This window comes from Cyprinus carpio, chromosome A8 (assembly GCF_018340385.1).
Source record: "Cyprinus carpio isolate SPL01 chromosome A8, ASM1834038v1, whole genome shotgun sequence".
NCBI lineage: Eukaryota > Metazoa > Chordata > Actinopteri > Cypriniformes > Cyprinidae > Cyprinus > Cyprinus carpio.
Window position 1 is genome coordinate 26,578,904 of NC_056579.1, and position 20,728 is coordinate 26,599,631.

At 38.5% G+C, this 20,728-nt stretch overlaps 1 protein-coding gene across 4 annotated transcripts in view; it reads left to right on the forward strand.

The window, feature by feature from the left end:
- Positions 1–1,674: 1,674 nt before the first annotated feature.
- Positions 1,675–20,728, forward strand: part of LOC109057541 (transmembrane and coiled-coil domains protein 1-like) — a 38,698-nt gene continuing 19,644 nt past the window's right edge. The window contains exons 1-3 of one of the 4 annotated variants that reach the window (XM_042762981.1): positions 1,675–1,787; positions 3,044–3,087; positions 4,567–4,731. In XM_042762981.1, the coding sequence (XP_042618915.1) occupies positions 4,585–4,731 (147 nt within the window). In that variant the 5' untranslated portion in view covers positions 1,675–1,787; positions 3,044–3,087; positions 4,567–4,584. Of the gene's footprint in view, positions 1,788–3,043; positions 3,088–3,311; positions 3,361–3,539; positions 3,660–4,564; positions 4,732–7,135; positions 7,236–17,428; positions 17,528–20,728 lie in introns of those variants that run through there. The other 3 variants (XM_042762980.1, XM_042762982.1, XM_042762984.1) reach the window with 3 other exon arrangements.

A 20,728-nucleotide genomic window follows, 5' to 3' on the forward strand; every position in this document is an offset into this window, starting at 1 on the left:
CTCACTCACTATATTCAGAGCGGTCCAGTTTTTGAAAGCGTGTGAAAAGAGTCAATTGCATGTGTCTCACGGTGAATGCTTGAGAGTTGGCAGCTCTGGTTACGTTGGTTGGCGCTAGCTTGGTCAACATCAGCTGTCTGATGTTGACCAATGATGTTGACAGAATGCTGTCTGTCAAATTAATTTAATTCAAATAATGTGTAATACAACTCAAAATGTAATATGAAAAAAACGAATATGAACATATTCACTGGTAAAGGTGAAGGGGAGTAGCTTGAAGATGTCATGTTTCAAAATCACTTGACATCACCCAACGTTCCTCTGGAGGCAAAACGTCCTTTAGGCTTCGGCTATGGTTCTAGGGTTGTTGTAAAGGTAGGGGCGGAGCATAGAGACTATGCCGTTTCTCGTTAGAGTAGGAACCAATTCACTTTATTGAGGCATACTGCCCCCATCTGGTATGGAATGTGGAGTATGACTTGATTTTTTTGCCAGACATTACACATGGCTCCTTTAAAGGTGAATTCTATTTTTTGAGGTATACTGGACGGTTCTAGCTGAAACTAAAGTCCTGTGCACTTAGTGCCATCTAGTGTCCAGAAGTGTCAGTTCAGGCTGGAATCTTACAGGTAGGTTGTAACATAAGCACTTTGTGTACTTGACAATAATTTACACATTTTAGGGATTTTACTTTTCACATTGTCAGACTATAATCCTAAGAAGAAATAGCAATGGACTGAACCACATGTAAACATATTCATACAGATGATGATGTGATGATACATTTGTAGTATTGTTCTCTCTCTCTCTCAATTCAGTTCAATTCAATATGTGCTTTATTGTCATGACAATTGTTACAGTGTATTGCCAAAGCATAGTGTTTACATTGACTCTATATACATGCATGTATATACATTTAAAAAGTAGAACAAATAACATTTTAAAATTCTACAAACAATTTATAATTCAATGTGGTGTGCGTGTGTGGTGTATGTTTGTGTGTTTGTGGTGTGTGTGTGTGTGTGTGTGTGTGTGTGTGTGTGTGTGTGTAGGCGCATCACTGATTTGTTGACTCCTCCCTCTTTTTGTGACAGGCATCAATGTATCGTGCTGCTAGTAAGATACAGTCTTGTTTTTCACCTAATAAATATTGAAGTTGTGTTTTCTTGTTTAACATTTTGAAGTCAGGGTAAAGTGTTTCAAATTTGGGATAAAATTTATTTCTAATTTCTTCATAGTTAGAGCAGCTGGTGAGGAAGTGTGTCTCTGTGATTACAGTAAGGGCAGATATGGCTCTCTCTGGGCGGTCAGTGCTGTGGATATCTGTCCGTCTCTATAGTCAGAGTATGACTGCTCAGTCTGTACCTCGTCATCTGTCTTCTTAATTTACAGTCTTTCACTGTACTCAGATATTCTGCAGTTGTGTAGTCTCTATTTAGGGCCAAATAACATTCAAGTTTACTTTGTTTTTCAGTCCACTCTTTTATAATTTGTTTGGGCCAAATTTTGTGGATGGATATTTCAGTGTCCCGATGCTGGCTGTTGTTAGTCATGTTAGTTTGTTTCTGCAGCTTCAGGATCATCTGAATCTCTCTCTCTCTCACACACACACACACACACACACACAGACACACAAATGTTGTATTGTCATTGGCCCACAGTCTCAGTGGGTTGACTGATGGTCAGTGTGGGTCAGATCACCAGTATGACACGTCTCCTCTTTTATTTGACTCCAAATGTTCAAGCAGCGCATGACTGCACAAGAGAGAGGGAACTGCATGTTCTATGTGAGTAACTTCTTGTTTCTTTTCTTTTTAGTATAATTGCCTTTTTGGAAAATTAGCAATGCATAATGATCATTGTCTGTTAGGTTAGGTTAGGGCTCTGCATTAGAAGTGTCACAGTTTAAGTTTGCAACTGAATATAAGTCAATATAATGCATGTAAAGTCGTCTGCCAGTAATATATTTTGTGTTAAGTATCATATTTTCCATGTTTTTTTGTTTTGTTTTTGTTTTTAATACAGACATATTTTAAACCACATCTTTGTTTGTTTTAGCTTCAGTAGCTTAAGCTGTTACATCAAATCAATTAAACCTTGAAAAGATGTGAAGCCCTTAAATAATTTACATTTACATACTCTACATTAATGTTTTACCATGTCTATTCTTATTCACAAACATATATAATGAAAATCTTAACAAGCATTCTAACAAATGGTTTAAAGTGTATGATCAAAAATATTTGTAACTAATATTTAGTACACTGGCAGTGATCTCTGCACAATTCAAATATTTTATTATTATATTTTTAAACCAAATCGGTATTATCTATTGATAGTCTGAACATTTGTAGAGTATGTGTGCGTGTGTCTTAATAAAAATCTCAATAAAAAGATGCAATTGATAGTGTACAAAACTGCTGTGAAGCACTATCCAGGTCACACAGTGTGTAGATGCACAGCCTCTTTCACAGAAGACACGTGTAACTGCAGTACCACCCTCCTCTCCTCTCCAGAATGCACTGGATCTCTGCCCACAGAGGTGCTGTCACACTGCAGCCATTGATGTGATTCAGCTCCACACAATGCCACTTTCACACAGCAGTGAATGGCTGATGCAATGCTCTGTGTGTGGGTTAGCTTTAACCTACACTGATGGGGCCGAATGTAAATCCTCACCAACATAGTAAAAACTCAATTCACCTACAACCAGCCAAAAACAAAAAGTTCATATTAGGGTTTTTGGTTAATATCATTAACTTACTATTTAAAAAAAAAAAAAAAAAAAAAAAAAAGTTAGTAAATTGGGTTGGTATTGTTTGCAAGATCTACTGTGTAAGTCTGAATGTGTTCTGAACGTGTGTGTGTGTGTGTGTGTGTGTGTGTGTGTGTGTGTGTGTGTGTGTTGATTGCTGTGTGTGTTCACTTTGGATGGGTTAAATACAGAGCACCAATTCTGAGTATGGGTCACCGTACTTGGCTGTATGTTATGTCACTTTAATCAGTGAACTGTTTAATGCTTTATTTGTGTCTGTTTTTCAAGATGTACCAGCACTTTAAAATGACCTCTGCTATGTCAGACTGATGGTAAGTGGGGTTTTTTTTCTCTCTCCTGCTCTGTCTGTTGTGTATGAAATATAATCCCAATATAGTGGATGTTTTATGCTATATATCAGTGGTCTCCAACCCTGCTCCTGGAGAGCTACCGTCCTGCAGATTTCAGCTCCGACCCCAATCAAACGCACCTGAACCAGCTAATCAAGGTGTTCAGGGCTACTAGATAATTATGTGTATAAGCACATGTGTGTTGGAGCAGGGTTGGAACTGAAGTCTGCAGGACGGTAGCTCTCCAGGAGCAGGGTTGGAGATCCCCGCTATATATTGTGTTGCTCAATTAAGAAGCATATTTTGAGGAGTTTGTCTTTTGTCTAACACATGTATAAGACAGAAGATCCCTCGCTTATTCTAAACATTTGTAGACATTTAGGTTTTAATATCTGTTGTAAATCATACCCTAAAACAATAAAAACAATGCTAAGAATAGTTTGACTCAATGCTGAATCAGCAGCTTTCTCACAACACATGACAGTAACACTGACACATCATGATGTGAAACTGACAGGTGATCTTCACAGGAAAACCAAAGAAGATAGTTCATCATGGTCAGTTTTATTTGTGACATGATGACATGAGCTCAATAGTGCTGGCCTGAGTGTTGCCTGTTGTGTCACATCTGAACGTATCTTTTCATTATCAGTGTTTTTCATTTACTGATCAATCTGATTGATACAATACAAAGTCAACACTGATGTGTCAGTGTTAATGGCACTGAATTGATGTTAAAGTCATGTTGGTTCAACATCGCTTTTCAGCCGCCTCATTTAATGTTGAATCTATGTTGAATCACTGTGGATCTCACTGAATCAGAGTTACACCGAGATGTTGATTCTACATCGCTGTAGGTGAATCAGAACTGTAATCAGCGGTAATGTTGTTGAATCAGCGGTACATGCTGTATGTTAATATGATGTTATTGCTAAAATGACATCCCAGTTGTATTTTCAATGATCTTTCAACAAAAGTGATCGAGAATCAACACTGCTTTGTAACATTAATTGAGTGGCATTACTATTGTTTTACTGATTTCTATTTTGATCTATTGGTCACTATTAAATGTTCTTGTGGACACTCGTTTTAAGTGGTGTTTAGGGAACTATACAGATGACTAGTGCAAACTGAAAATATTTCACCAGAGATTAATGTGCCGCACTTTTTGAAAATGGAAATAAGTCCATAAAAAATCTCAGGCAGTCTGTTGATTGTATATTTCTTTAACAGACTAACCACAGTCTTTGATAAACATACATGACCAATTCTCCAAAATTGGTCCAACTTTATAGATTTTCTTTTGACTCACACATCCAGTGATGAATGACAGGTTCAGTGTTAGTGCTTTAATTGGGCTCTATAACTCCTAATTAGAGCAGTTCATCAAAATGGTTACACTGAATTAAAGATCGCCCAGAATGCAGTAGCAGGCATGAAAGTGTGTGCTGAACTCTACAGTGATAGCCGCTGGCTGCTATGATGAGGAGAGCAGGCATCCTGCAGGAGCACCAGCTGAAGGCACTGACAGGAAAGCCACACAGTATCTACACTGACACACCTGTGGAGGCAGAGACGCTGCTCATCATCTCATCGTTCCTGCAGTCCACCGACCTCACACATCCCGTGAGTAACCCCTCTCTCTCTCTCTGTGTGTGTGTGTGCTGGTAGAAAATTAACCAAGACTGAATCAACATAGTAGCACTGCTAACTCCTTTCCACTAGAGGGAGCTGTTAGTTCAGGTTTCTTTCATTAATAAGAGCTGTCATAGATTTTTAAGACCAGTGTCCATCCTCTGTCTGACCCTTATGATTACATCTTTTTTAATATGGTTAGATGTTTTTTCAGGTTTTTTTCTCTTTTTTTCAAAACTTAACACACAAATGCAAGAATTGCACACACAAGATGCAAAATGCCTCACATCTCTTTCAAAATGAAACACCACAGTCAAAATATCACAAACATTTCAAAAGCAAACATTTGTCTTACGTTGTAAACACCTTTATCATAATGTTATATTTTTGATTATGTCATATACACACTGTTATTCAAAACCTAAATCTCTTCTTTTAAAAGCTCACATGTACATGATTGAATGTAATTGGGAGAGAGCTGTTGAATATATAAAGTAAAAACAAAAGCAAAATTGAAACCAAAACTTTTTATTTATGTTTTTATTTTTTTTGCTCTTTGTGGTTGTAAATGTAGTATTAGTGTACACAGTTTGAAAAGAAAAAAAACACATCAAAAATATGTAGTGTTGTAGCATGTAGTGTAAAACCAAACATAATGTGTGTGCTTGCCACAATACTTCATCCACGTCACATGCTATATTCTCTCTTGCCAGACACTGTGGAAAGAACCTTCTCTGACCAATGCAATGCACTGTAGTAAATGAATGCAAGGGTACTACAGTAAAAATATATTTTATTATAGTATAGGCCTACTGTTTGTTATGGTAAAAAAAAACTATTATGTGTACATTAGAACATGTGCACATTACATTAGATTGTTACATACCTGTTCTCATTTCTAAAGGTTCGAATTATACCCGCCACAGTAAATCTACTCAAATTAGGCTGGACTCTCAGTCCAGCCTCTCTCATTGTTAAACCATGGTTTATCACATGATCGACTACTGTAGCCCTAATCTCATTTGAGACCACTCTTCTTGTTCCTTGTCCTCTTCCTCCCCTTGCTCCCCTTCCAACTCCTCTTAGTCGGACTCATCCTCTGGCTCTCCCTCCAACTCCTCTTACTCTGTCTGCATTGTTTGCATCCATTGTCCAAAAGCTATTACATGACCTTTGGCCTATTTATAGGCCACTACTAAAGTTATGATTTGGTTGTTGTTAAGTAAAGCAATGAGTGTTTGTACATGTAAGGAGTAACTGTGAGGGACTGATGAATTAGTGTGGCATTTTGTTTGGTTGTTTTTTTAAAAGGAAATCAAGAAACTTCCTGTCAGATTTTTGTGTGTTGCATAGAAAATTGTGTTTTGTGTTTTGCAAAAAAGCGTTTAATGAAATTGAAAACCTGAGTAAAAGGCCAAAAATTAGTGTATGGTTTTGCTGATTTAGTGTGTGGTTCTGGTGTTTGAGTGTCAGGTTTTAGAAATTGTGTGACAAGTAATAATTTTGTGTGTAAGCAGTTGAAAAAAACTGTAAACAGGATGCTATAACTTTAAGACTATATCTAACACACAAAATCCAAAATGCCTCACATCTCTTGCAAAATATCACAAACACATCTCAAAAGCAAACACCTTTGCCATAATATTATGTTTTTGGATATATCATATACACACAGTTATTCGAAACCTGAAGCTCTTCTTTCACGAGCTCCTGTGTGCATTTCTCTACAAGATTGAAAGTAATTTGCAGAGGGATGTTGAAAACAAGATTGAAACCAACTTTTTTTTTTTTTTTTTTACTGTAAGCATTTGTGGTTGTGAATACAGTGTTACACAGTACAAAAAAATACATCATCACTGTGTAGTTGTGTGGATGTGTGTTTATGATTGCTTGGTGTTCAGTGAAGCACATGTGAGAAGTAAGTGTGAAGCGCTGATGAATTAGTGTGCCATTTTGATTGGTTGTGTTTAAAAAGGGAAATCAAGATACTTCCTGTTAGATGTGTGTTGTGTTTTCAAAAAGTGTTCTGTGAAATTGAAAACTGAGTCAAAGGCAGATAATTGGTGTATGGTTTTGTAGATTTGGTGTGTGCTTCTGCTGTTTGAGTGTCAGCTTTCAGAAAATGTGTGACAAGTAAGGATTTTGTGCGTGAGCAGTTGAAAAAAACTGTAATAAACTGAGGTGCATATAGCATCTGTCACTATTTGCAATAAGTATAAATAACATCTAACACTATTTACAAAGTGCAATGAAGATACTTTTTTAAAGGCTTAAATATAGTAGCTATAAAAGCAAAAGAAGTCTGTGGTGAACGTGTGTGTGTGTGTGTGTGTGTGTGTGTGTGTGTGTGTGTGTGTGTGTGTGTGTGTGTGAGAGAGAGAGAGAGAGAGAGAGAGAGAGAGATGGGTGTGAGAGAGTGTTTTCTTCTATTGGTTGTTCAGTGCGTGTCAGTCAGGATGGTCCAGCGATTCAGTCTCCGCAGACAGTACTCACAGGTAACACTTCCACTTCTCACCTGTGTGTGTGTGTGTGTGTGTGTGTGTGTGTGTGTGTGTGTGTGTGTGTGTGTGTGGTGTGTGTGTGGTGTTGTGTGTGTGTGTGTGTGTGTGTGTGTGTGTGTGTGTGTGTGTGTGTGTGTGTGTGTGTGTTTGTGTGTGTGTGTGTGTGTGTGTGTGTGTGTGTGTGTGTGTGTGTGTGTGTGTGTGTGTGTGTGTGTGTGTGTGTGTGTGTGTGTGTGTGTGTGTGTGTGTGTGAATGTTTACAAGCAGATGCAGTAAACCTTTGAAAGTTTCTTTATTGAGGAGTGCACTGATCTTGTCTGAGACAGAGAGAGGGGGCAGTATGTAGGTGTGGAGTATTTAAAACAGCTGTCTTTTTCAGAAAGAGGGTTTTATGTCCCTTTCTATATTGTTAACATGATCATTTTGTCTGAAACCTATTTTCTTTATAGTCCACAAACATTAAGGCTAAGTAGAACTGATTATTAGTTGTTTCATTCAAAGGATTGTCAATTAAGGCAATTTTTGAGTTTTGATTTTATTTTATTATTATTATTATTATTATTAGCAAAAATTGTGGTTAAATAGAAACATACAGGGCCAGGCAATAAACATACAGTTTCAAAAATATAGCCACAAACCTTTTCAACATTAAACTATACTTGGCACCAGATAAACCAGGTAACCATTGCACAGATACCAATGTATCAGGAATATGAGCTTCGCATTTCTGCTTTTGATCACACATGGCATCTTGACACATCTGAGCACAGTTTGAGACTAGAGGAGACACGTGAGATTACTGAGGCCTTTTTTCTCAGGAGGAACATCTGAGAAGCAGGACACAGAAGCATGCACCCTATGCAATCTTATTACCAGAGAAGCAGTCGAGACATGAAGGAGATTTTTCTTTTATGGGCTACGAGTCTTTGAAACGTGGACATCTGTTTGAGAATTGTTAGTACTTGATAAAGTAATAACTAAGTGTTAAGGCTGAGTTAAATATTTACTTGCTTTAACTCATTGACTGTATGTCAACAATCCCATGTTATTTGACTCAAAGCACCTACAGGCAGTTTCTGACTTTCTCAAATGTCATCCATGTAAGTTCCAACATCAGCCCTTGCTCAGAACAGTCAGATGTTCAGATCTGGCCTGAGTGTCCTCGCAGTGAGTTCCAGAAACCTCACTTGCTTCCCTAGATAGACCATCAGCTGCCAGTCACATGCTGAGGCTCTCAGCCCAGGTGAGGCCCTGGTCTTTCTCCATCCCTGACGGGGAGTCTCCGGTGTCAGTAGCTGTAGTTGGGGTATGTGTGGCCCTGGTGTCCTGCTCTCCCTCCCCTTCCCCCTGTGCCCCTCAGTACATCAGAGGCTTTCGTCTCAGGTTGATCCGAAGCTCTTTGAGGGCTGGTCTGTCCTCCTCTCTCACCTTCTTGTATTGGTAATTTTGAGACTTAAGCTCTTCATCTGTCTGGGGTGCTCCCTCTTGGAAGCTGCACTTGGGGGTGCTAGTCCTCATTGCCCCAAAAGCCCACTCTCTGCCCTGTCCACTGTTTCAAGCCACGTGTAAACACTACTATTCAATTAAATTCAATTCAAGTTTATTTGTATAGCGCTTTTTACGATACAAATCATTGCAAAGGAACTTTACAGAAAATTAAGTTTCTACAATATTTAGTAGTAGCTTATCAGTGGTGACTGTCAGTTTATGTGCATATGGCAGAAATGTTCAGAAAAATCAATAAAAGACGTAAACAAACAGACGATTAACACTATTAACAGCAATTATGCAATCAAGCTTATAGCAAAATGTGGTAGTTCTGTATGTTGTCTCTGGGTTAGCATCATCTGAGGTCCTCTGAGGGGTTGGCATCATCTCTTCTCAGGTGTTCTGGATCCAGACTGGAGCTTGTGTAAATCCTAGTTATAAAGAAAAGGCTGGCTCTATTTGATTCATACTGTCAAGATTAAGATACATACATTTGTATGTTTGGGGTAAGCTGTGCCACTCTCCCACATCATCCTTGAAAAACAGTCATAGAAATATGACTTCTTCAAAAATGGTCTAGTGATACATGTGCCAGATTAGTAGTGTGCCCTCCACACCTATGTGTGTAATATTGCAGTGATAATCCCAGTGTTCTTGGAGGCCATCAGCAATGCGCATTTTGTATGTCTCTCTAATCAAACACACCTGCTTCATCTCATCCACCCCAAGACCTGTTTCATGTTTATTCTGACACCTTTATTTCCACTAATGCTCACAAATCCATATTTTTATAACAGCAAAAACTCTATTCATGTAATTTTGTGTCATGTTTAACAAAACAAAAAAAAAGTATAGATATTTGGTAGTTTCCTAGTATTGACTTATGTTAAACTTTATTCTTATACATACAGGCATTGCATTAGGCAGTACATAAAGTTCTCAATGGTAAGTGTTTCTGTTGCTGCATGAAAATGTCTGAAATGTCTGTTTATCTGACAAAAATTGTGTCTGACTTCTTCGCCCATCAGTTAAATCCATCCACAGCATTTCTACCACAACCTAGCTGCTTGGCAGGTGTTTTCTGATATCGTCAGCATGTAGGAAAAGTAATATCTGGTTATTCTGAGCTCTGTTCTTCAGCACATCTTACATTAGAGTCCCAACACACACACAAAACCAAATCTGTTTTATGACCACCCATATACCAGATGTAGTGTATCTGTAATTTATTTGCATCAGTTAGAGTGAGTGGAAGTTTTGGTACATCACGACTAAACACAGCCTTTAGCTCACATTTGAACTATTTTTATTCTGCAACACTTTAGTTTAGGGACCAGTTCTCGCTATTAACCACTTTATCAGCATGCATATTACTAGAACATTGGCTGTTTATTTGTATTTATAAAGCACACATTCTGCATGACTATATTCTACATCCCTAATCCTACCCAATACCTAAAATTAACAGCTACCTTACTAAGCAGTAATTAGGAGTTTATTAAGGCAAAAGCCACAATTAATAGTTAGTTAATAGTGAGAATTGGACCTTAAAATACAGTGTGACCTCTTTTGTTCATGTCCACATTTTTATTTTGCCTTCTCCACCAACTTGGTCCAAGTGGTCAGTGGCTCTGTCTGATGCTGGTCTCCGTGGAAACAGAGCGATGTGTACTCAGAGGACAGTGTTAATGGACATGGGTGTGAGTGTGAACAAGTAAACAACATCCACAGTGTTTGTGACATTCAGGAGCTGCACGCAGCACTGCGCGCATTGACTTTACCTTGCAAAGGATTCAAGCTTCTAAAGGTGATGTTATACCTTAATGTGCCCTGCATGTCATTTTCACCACGCTTCATAAGATGCAACTATAACCCTGAACATTGAAGGTGTGAGAAAAAGTCAGTTACAAAACCCCGGACCATTTCCTGTTTCCTGTGTGAGAAGCCTCTAGCAGCTGTTGTGGAGCTTGCGTTCATCTGTGATTGGGAGGTTTATGATGAGCCAGTAACTTCATTGGTTTTGCTGTACGCATGAGTGTGTGTTCTTTGATGTTATCACTGTTTCATCTGCATGTTTAATACATATTCATGACTAGTTATTTATGTAGGCCATCGCTCTTATCCAGGTCAGACAGAGCTCAGATCATCTCTGTATATTTGACCCAAAAGCACAGAGAGACTGTACTCTGTGTTCTTGCTTTGCTTTGAGGTCATTTTGTGGCAGTTTCCACAATACCGAGCTTGAAAGAGAAGAAAGGAGTTCTATTTTTATCAACTAGTCAACATTTGTTTTAGCAAACTGAAAGGAGGTGCTTAACCTCGAGGCAGTATTGATGATCAGACTAAATATGTGTGCTGCTTTCATTGGTATGAGCTTTGCAGCTTTTGCAAGCATGTTACCAAAATTTAGGACAGTAGCTATAAACTTTAAATACACATTAAATTTGGAGAGTGAAACACTTGCAGGAAAACACAGTATGATAATCCTGTATAACACCTGTTTTAACCTGAGTTTAGCACTTCTTTTATAAAACCACTTTTATTTTTGTTTGAGATGGCTTCACAAATACCAAATCCATGTGTGTAACCATATTTTAAGGACAAATTTGTTTGTGAGGTAAATCTAACAAAACTTCCTTTTAGAGGCCTTCTCATTCATAAAAACAAAACAAAAACATGTTTATAAAAATAAATACACACGCACACACACACACACACACACATACACGCACATGCACACACACACTCACACACACACACACATAGTGGTTTTTCTACTGTACAAACTGTGTTTTGTATCCTCTTCCTCTAACTCTACCCCTCACACAAAACTACAGGCAGTTTTAGATTCTCAAAACACTTCATTCTCTGTGATTTATAAGCTTGTTTCCTCATGGGGACCAAAAAAATCTCCCCACCATGTCAAAATTTACTGGTATTACTATCCTTGTGGGGATGTTTGTTCCTCATAACATAGTGACTACCAGATGGAGTACAAACATTAACAAAACACACACACACACACAGGTTTGTTTTGTTATAGTGAGGACATTGCACAGACTTGCATTGATTTTCTATCAGGTTAATGATATTTTCTATCAGCTAACCCAACCGCTACCCCTAAACTTACCCATCACAGAAACGTGCAGAACACTAGATTCACATCAACAACATCTTCTGGCTGATTTATAAGCTTTTTAACTAGTGAGGACCATCAAATGTCTCTCTGTGGGTTGTCAAAGTATTTCACAATATAAGTGAGGACATTTAGTCCCCACAAGTGTAGTCAAAACAAGTACACACACACTCACGCCCACACACACTCGGGTTTCACTACATGAGTGAGTATTTCTCACAGACACAGCAGTTATACACAGCAGTGATGATATCTGCTAAATCCCACACTTTCCCTACCCTGCACTAAACATTCACATCTGACATCAGTACATATAGAGCTAAGCCTCTGGGTGATTTTTATGAGCTGTGCAGATAGTGAGGACCATTTATGAGGAGTTACTATTTACCAGCATTTGTAAGGTATGTGTCGATGTCTCAAACATTAACATCAGAGACTGATTTGGTCACATATATATCAGCTATAGTCTGTAGTCAGACCTGCCTGTAGTTGATTGTTGTTATGAGGACTCTCATCTCCCTCTAGTGGTTGTTTAGTGTCATGTTGTTCATAGTTCAGAGTGTGCCTGCGTCCCAGTGTTCATACTATCCATCCTAAATAGTCTGTGAGATTAGAATAAGTGTGTCCCAAAGCATAGTATGTTGAAAAGACTATCCCAGAAGTCCCCGGATGGTCTACTTTTTAGATAGATAGATAGATAGATAGATAGATAGATAGATAGATAGATAGATAGATATGAGTATATTCATGAGTTGAGTGAGAGATTTGTATGACTGATTATATACTTTATATATACTTATATGTTATATATTTTAAATCAAATTGTGTGTCATTTTTGTGTGTCAACCCTTTCATCCTTTATCTCTTAAAGGGATAGTTCACCCAAAAATGAAAATTACCCCATGACCTTATGCTACGCCTACATCCTACGTGTTACGTCCTGAGACTTATTGTATCTGTGATTTATTCTATGTGCTTTGTGGTGTTCTGTTTTTGTCCTCATGTCTGCTGCCACCATTCTCATGGAGGTGATTGGGTTCACCTGTTGCTAATTTGATGCCCATTCACCTCGGCTCCCCTGATTGGCTGCATCCAGGAGGAAGCCAGCATTTAAAGCCAGCATTGCCTCACAACAAGCTGAGAGGGAGAGGGTTGCAGATTCTATCTTGCTGCATGGATTCTTTTAGCTTGCTCCAGATAATGCCACTGTCTTTTTGTCACTTTGTCTTATATTTTTGTTAAGACCTTAAAATTTTCTTTATAGGAAACCTGTAGGGAGGTGGGTGCCTTTTTGTTTTAAATTGTTTTTCTCCTGGTTATGTGTTGTCAGGGAGATAGGCAAGTTTGTCTGTTATTTATTTTCTTTTGTTTTTGTATAGGGAAGTTAGGATTATAACTAAGTTAGAAATTGTTTGTTGTGTTGGTCTTTGCCCCCTCCTGAAGTTTGTTTTCCCCTCCATCTTTTTCTTTTGATTCAATAAATATCTTTTTATCTGTGTTGCTGGAGCTGGAGAAAAGAAGTTCTGGTGTTCTCTCTCCAAAACCTGTTACTGCTATGCCCTTACCCCTGGACTAAGAAAGGGTGAACATGTAACAAATGGGGGCTTGTCTGGGATCAAGTGAATGTTTATTGTGGTGTAATTGTAAGTATCTGCTTGTTTTTCTTGTTCTGTTTGGCTCTTTTCTTTTTGGTGAAGGATGGGCCCTCTGTGGTAGTGAGAATTATGGAATTTGATTTAATTTCATTTACTCTTTCTCCTACCATAGAGGTTTTTGAGTGTTGCAGGAAGGCAGATTTGTTTTTAATTGCAGATTTCTTTAATATTGAGGTTTCAAGGCAGGCTACCAAGCAAGCTATTAAAGATGACTTGCTGGAAAAGCTGGTTGATGAAGGGATTTTACCAGAGTACTGTGGCAGGTGAGGTTCTTCCTGGGCTGACAACTGAGTCTCTGGGGGAGTCAATGTTAGCTGTCATGTTGAAGGAGTTAGACCTCCTAATAAAAAAAAAACAGGAGTGTGAGGGCCAGAAGATTAGTCTTCGTGCTATAGAGGCTCAAGCAGATAGGGACATTAAGATGCATGAGTTGGACTTGTGTGCTCGGGAACTAAATTAAAAGCCTGCTGCTGTTTTACACCAAGGTACTGATAATGCAGCTACTGAGCCAGATTTTGATGTTGGTAAGTACCTTAAACTCGTGCCCCCGTTTAAAGAAGCAGAAGTAGATTCATATTTCATTGACTTTGAATGGGTTGCTATGAAATTACGTGTGGCCAAAAGATGTGTGGGCTCTTTTGTTGCAGTGCAGTCTTTCTGGTAAAGAGCAATAGGTTTGCTCCACCTTGCCAATAGATCAGTCCCTTGACTATGGGGTAGTAAAGTCTGCTGTATTGAGAGCATTTGAGTTGGTGCCTGAGGCATACCGTCAAAAATTTGTTGACAAACAGACATTTGTTGAGTTCGCAAGGGACAAGAAAACCCTTTTTGAGAAATGGTGTCTCTCCAGCAAGATCACTACTCTTGATCAGCTTCAGGAGTTGTTCTTGCTGGAGGACTTCAAAAGTTGTATTCCGGAAAATGTTGTTGTCCATTTAAATGAGCAGAAAGTTGCAGTACTTTCCAATGCCGCAGTTTTGGCTGATGAGTTTGTGTTGACTCATTGGAATGTATGCCCCCCCCCCCGTGTTTTCTCACGCACTGGCAAAGGTGAGGCCCAGTCAAATGTGTGTCGTAAAAATGCTTTAAGTGACAAGCGAGATAAAGCGATTGTTTTTATTGTCTTGATCCCAGTCATTTAATTTCTGACTGTAAGGCATGGAAGCAAAAGAATCCTGCTAACAAATCTAAAAGTGTTGAGAGATTTCATCAAACCCTTAAATCAATGTTGCGCTCTTATTGCATAGGCCACGGGAAGGACTGGGCAGAAGGTCTTCCGTACCTTATATTTGCTGTCCATGAAGCAGAGCAAGAGAGTCTTGGGTTCAGTCAGGCGGCTCTTGTGTTCGGCCACACTGTGCGTGGTCCTTTGAAGTTGCTAAGTGAGCAATTATTAGCTAAATACTCTGCGCCTGTGACTGTACTTGATTATGTTAGCACTGTTCGTGAGCACCTGTATAGGGCCTGTGAGCTTGCTAGAGAACACTTGGTTACAGCTCAGTCAAAAATGAAGAACCACTATGATAAAAGAAGTGTGAATCATAGTTTTCAACTGGGTGATAATGTCCTTGTTTTCTTACCCGATCCAGGTTCTGTGTTTCGAGCAAATTTCTCAGGCCCATATGAAGTCAAAGAAAAGCTCAGTGACACAAATTATGTCATTCACACTCCTAATCGCAGACGTAAAACCCATTTATGCCACATTAATATGTTGAAGCAGTTTGGTGTTCGTGGCAAGAAGCCTGCTTCCTCTTCTGTTTCATCTGTTGTTGTTACACCTGTTGATGCTACTGCTAATGTAATGCCAGAGGACGCACCACTTGAAAAATGTGTACAGGTTGCAGATAAAAAGCTTCAAAACTCTGCTATATTGAGTGATTTGCAGAGCTTCCTTGCACACCTGACAACAGAACAGAGTGGACAAATTGTTAAATTGGTTCATGAATTTCCTTCACTCTTTTCGGGTGTGCCTGGTAGAACGACCATGTTGACACATGACATTGATGTAGGAAAATCTCATCCAGTCAAGCAACATCCTTATAGGGTAAACCCCAGGAAGCGTGACATAATGAGATCTGAGGTTGAGTATATGTTGCAGCATGGTCTAACAGTGCCTAGTCAGAGTCCACGGAGTTCGCCTTGTTTATTAGTGCCTAAACCTGACGCCTCCTATAAATTGTGTTGACAGAGTAGGTTCTGCTAAATGTCACCAAATTAGACCTGTTAAAGGGTTACTGGCAAGTGCCTTTAACGCCACGTGCATCTGAGATCTCCGCATTTGTCACTTCTGAACATTTCCTACAATATGAGGTTCTAGCTTTTGGCATGAGAAATGCACCTGCCACCTTCCAGCGCCTTATACAGGTGGTTTTGTCAGGTGTCCCGAACTGTGACGCTTACTTGGATGATGTAATAATCTATTCAAAAATCTGGGAAGAGCATGTAAAGGCTTTGGAGTTAGTATTAGGTCGCCTGGCTGCTGCTTCTTTAACCTTGAATCTTGCTAAATGTGAGATCTGTAAAGCTGTGGTAACGTATCTGGGGAAGCAAGTTGGGCAGGGTTTTGTTAAGCCAGTTGAGGCTAAGGTTGCTGCCATACTTGAGTTTCCTACACCTCGGAAACTTATACCGTTTTTTAGGTATGAGTGGGTACTACCGGGGATTCTGTTGTAACTTCTCCACTATTGTGTCTCCGCTTACTGACCTTCTCAGTACTTCTAAGAGTTTCAAGTGGAGCACTGAGTGTGATAATGCCTTTAAGGCTGCAAAAGATCTCATTTGCCATGCCCCAGTGTTGTCTGCCCCTAATTTTGATTTGCCTTTTAAACTCCTAGTAGATATCAGTGCTATGGTTGCTGGAGCAGTCCTGCTGCAGGAGGACTCCTGTGGAATTGACCACCCCATCTGCTACTTCGACGTTCTCGAAATCCCAATGACACTACAGTACGATGAAGAAGGAGGCCCTCGCCTTGCTGTTAGCTCTTCAGCATTTCGAGGTTTACTTGGGAAGTAGTGCTGTTCCTATCGACATATACACTGACCATAACCCATTGATCTTTCTCTCCCGTATGTCCAACTCCAATCAACGCTTGATGCGCTGGGCCCTAATTGTCCAGGAGTATAACCTCAATCTCCAGCACATCCGTGGTAAAGATAATGTGGTGGCGGATGTGCTCTCTAGGACCGCAGATGTGGAGACTTAAGTGGGTTGGTTAAAACAAAATTTATTGGTGTTGCTCTACTATTGAAGTTTTGGAAGGAAGTTGTTTTACAATCCATGGGTCGTAAAATTAAATGGTGGGGGTGTTACGTCCTGAGACTTATTTTATCTGTGATTTATTCTATGTGCTTTGTGGTGTTCTGTTTTTGTCCTCATATCTGCTGCCACCATTCTCATGAAGGTGATTGGGTTCACCTGTTGCTAATTTGATGCCCATTCCCCTCAGCTCCACTGATTGGTTGCAGCCATGAGAAAGCCAGCATTTAAAGCCAGCACTGCCTTGCAACAAGTTGAAAGGGATAGGTTTGCAGATTGATTTGCTGCCCATTCCCCTCAGCTCCAATGTTTTGCCACTGTCTTTTTTTGTTATTGATAAGTGCTAACCATTGGTGCTATTGTGAATGTAGCTGAAGATATATTTTTAAGACCTTAAGATTTTCTTTATAGGAAACCTGTAGGGAGGTGGGTGCCTTTTTGTTTGAAATTGCTTTTCTCCTGGTTATGTGTTGTCAGGGAGATAGGCAAGTTTGTCTGTTAATTATTATTTTCTTTTGTTTATGTGTAGGGAAGTTAGGATTATGTTTTTTTTTTTATTTGTTTGTTGTGTTGGCCTTTGCCCCCTCCTGAAGTTTGTTTTTCCCCTCCATCTTTTTCTTTTGATTCAGTAAATATCTTAAGCTTATTTGTTCTGGATGTGTGTTGCTGGGGCTGGAGAAAAGAAGTTCCGGTGCTATCTCTCTCTCCAAAACTTGTTATTGCTATGCCCTTACCCCTGGACCAAGAAAGGGTGAGCATGTAACACTACGTCATCCACTGGAACACGACTCTCTCGTGACAGTTAGTGGAAGCTAGCAGGGTGTCTGCGGGTCCTTAAAGTCTTAATGTCTTAAATTTGGATTCGACTGGTCTTAAATATTGTTGGTCACATTACCGCTAAAATATCTTCAGTCTGACGGACCTAATGACTCTTTACAATCATTAGACAGATCGAAGTTTTGTTTTTTTTTTCTTCCCCACGGTACGTTACTGCATCCTTAGAGAGGAATTGCAGTAAGTTAGCAGAATACAGAATACAAGGTCGCACTGAGGCTCACTCTGTTTGTCTCTTTGTGAGAGACTTCAGAACAAATGAGCGTGACAGCACACGTAAACTCAGAAGAAACACTGATTTAAAAATTATAAATGTTTAGTTTATTCATAACATATAGTTGAGTAACACTGTGACAAGTGAGATATTTTGCACAATGTTCTCACGACGCAAAAAAACCCCCATTGAAAACACCTACAGAGTGCACGCGTTACGTGAAGTCCAGTGCGCGTGCGCATTTACAGTGTGCTCTTTCACTGCATGATTCAGTCTGTTAAAATACATTTAGAATGATCACAAATTCAAGACATGGGGGCAGAAAATGTGTATATTTATACCACGTCATAATTAAATTAATTTCCGACAATTTCACACGAAAGAATGTCTTTTTTTCTCTCCAAAAATTACCATATACAAATTTTTCAATAAACTAGAACTTTTATTTTTATGTGTATATTTTTACATATACAAATTTTTCAATAAACTAGAACTTTTATTAAGGGACTTACATTTTAGACATCAATGAAAAATTATTTCATGAACTCACTTTAAACAAATCCACAGCACTGTTTTGCATTTTTCTTTGAGCATTTCAGGACAGTTTTATGTTATATCCGTTTTGCACTTTCCAGGTTGAATGAATCAACTTCTGTTTAAAGTGTGATACATCTAAATCGGTCAGGTGCCCCTTCAATCACATTGCAAAGATCACTTATGTGATACTGCCATTTGCTTACTGGCAGTTTTAATTTCACATTTAAAGTATCTTTTATTTAAGATAATGCACACTTATAGAAAAAAAAATGGCTTTATAAAGGTAAAATACACACATAAAAGGTAAAAATACATTTAAACTTATTGGAAAAGATTAATTTCTATCTGTCCACCACACAGAACATGAAGAATATGAAAAACTTTAGGAGTCAGCTGTCCAGGAAAGTCCTTAAGATAGCAGCGTGATAACACACTCAATCAGTTGAATGAATCACTCATTAAATGACATTATGACTTACCGCCACTTACTGGTCGTTTAGTTCAGAAGTATGTCGAAAAGTATGCATTTTTCCCCTCAACATTTCTTATTTGTATATTCATAAATGCATTTAAAACATGAATCTAATATCATTATTTATTGCAGTTGTAATTTTTGTTATTTGCAGTGTAAGTTATTTAATCTGCCTTGTAGCAGCCCTATATTGTATATTGAATTTATTGATGAATTGAAATCATTTGACATAAAAGATGATGCTGCATATATGTAAAAAGGTTAAAAATAGGCCTTTGTGAAGGTAAATAAAAATATGCAGATTTAAGTATGTAAAAGCTGATAGAACAGAACACTGATGAAAATATTGATTCAGAATAAACTGTTTACTCCACCAAAAATCTCAGTGCTGCAGTTATATTGCATGGATATTTTGTATGGAATAAGGTCTGCTGACTTTAAAAGTTCTCTGTATATCGTAGTAATATCATTTATTACAGCAATTATATTTTGTTTTCTTTTTAATTTAAACACATTAAATATTACATATATAAATATAATAAAATGTGTATTTCCATTACAGGTTTAGGTCTTAAATTTCATATAAGGTGGTATTAAAAAGGTCTTAAAAAGTCTTAAATTTAACTTGATCATGTCTGTAGAAACCCTGAGCTAGAGATTACTGTTTATAAAGTTTTAAATATGGATATGTTTCTTACAAAATCGCATCGATTCACTATCCATTAACTGTGACTTAATTGTTTAAATACTAGCTGCCAAAAAATCATTCTTATATCAGAAGAAATGTGTTCGATGTTAGATTAACTTCCTTACCATGGGTATGCAGTGCAGTTCCGACCAGTTTTGTTTTTAACTGCTCAAAAAAGTTTGCCAGTATTTTATTATTTGTATAACTGTGGGTTAATTTTAGCTCAGGATGTTCTGTATTCTGCTGAGAACATTACGTTTATACTTAAAATACTCAAATCTCTTGAGATAAGACAGCAGAATTTTCCATAACAAACTCTAGATTCAGAAGCACACGAGACATTGTTTTGGTTTAATGCTTAGGGAATGTGCAGTATTGAGCTTTCTCGATTCAGATAACAGTAGGGCAGATCTCACAAGAACATTTCCAAAAACAAAACAAACGCAAAAGACATATGAACATATGAAATCATCTGTTGTGATATGAAAATAAAGCCTATTTTGAGGACCACTGATTGTCAGTACTGACACTATATCACATAGAGCTGAAGTTGTGGCAGTGATAGTGAAGTTTATAATCTAGTTTGTTTGTGTTGTGCATGAGCATGTAATGTTTGAGTCATTTATTGGTTCGATTTAGGATGAGGACAGTAACAAAGAGTGATGTTATGTAAGAATGCACTCTGATAACCTGCTGTACAGAGACACAGAGCAGAGAGCTGGCACATTCAGGATCTTTCTGTGTGTGTGTGTGTGTGTGTGTGTGTGTGTGTGTGTGTGTAGTGCATGTGTGCTGCCAGTGAGAAGAAACTCCAGGTAAATCCCAGAAGCTGGGTCACATCATCTCTTACATGAACAACGCATCTCTTTGTTATGCGAAGAATGTGGTTTGTATGCATGCACATGTGCACACTTACTGTCAGTCAGCTGTAGTTGTGAATCTGCATATATATAGAGAAGAATGTGTCTCTAATAATGCTGCTTTAAACTGAAAGCGTCACTCTTGGTACTGAAGGGGAACTAACCTGGATGAATCCAAATATGGAGGTGAAATGTAAAATGTAACAAATTAAAAAATCAAGTTCAAAGCAAGTGCTGTTCTTCATTCATTGAAAACAGCGTCTTTCTGTCCCGTTCACACTGACTGAATGAGGCCTGGTGTTATATAAGCCAGTTCTCACCTAAAGCACAGCTTTGTCTCTCTCTCT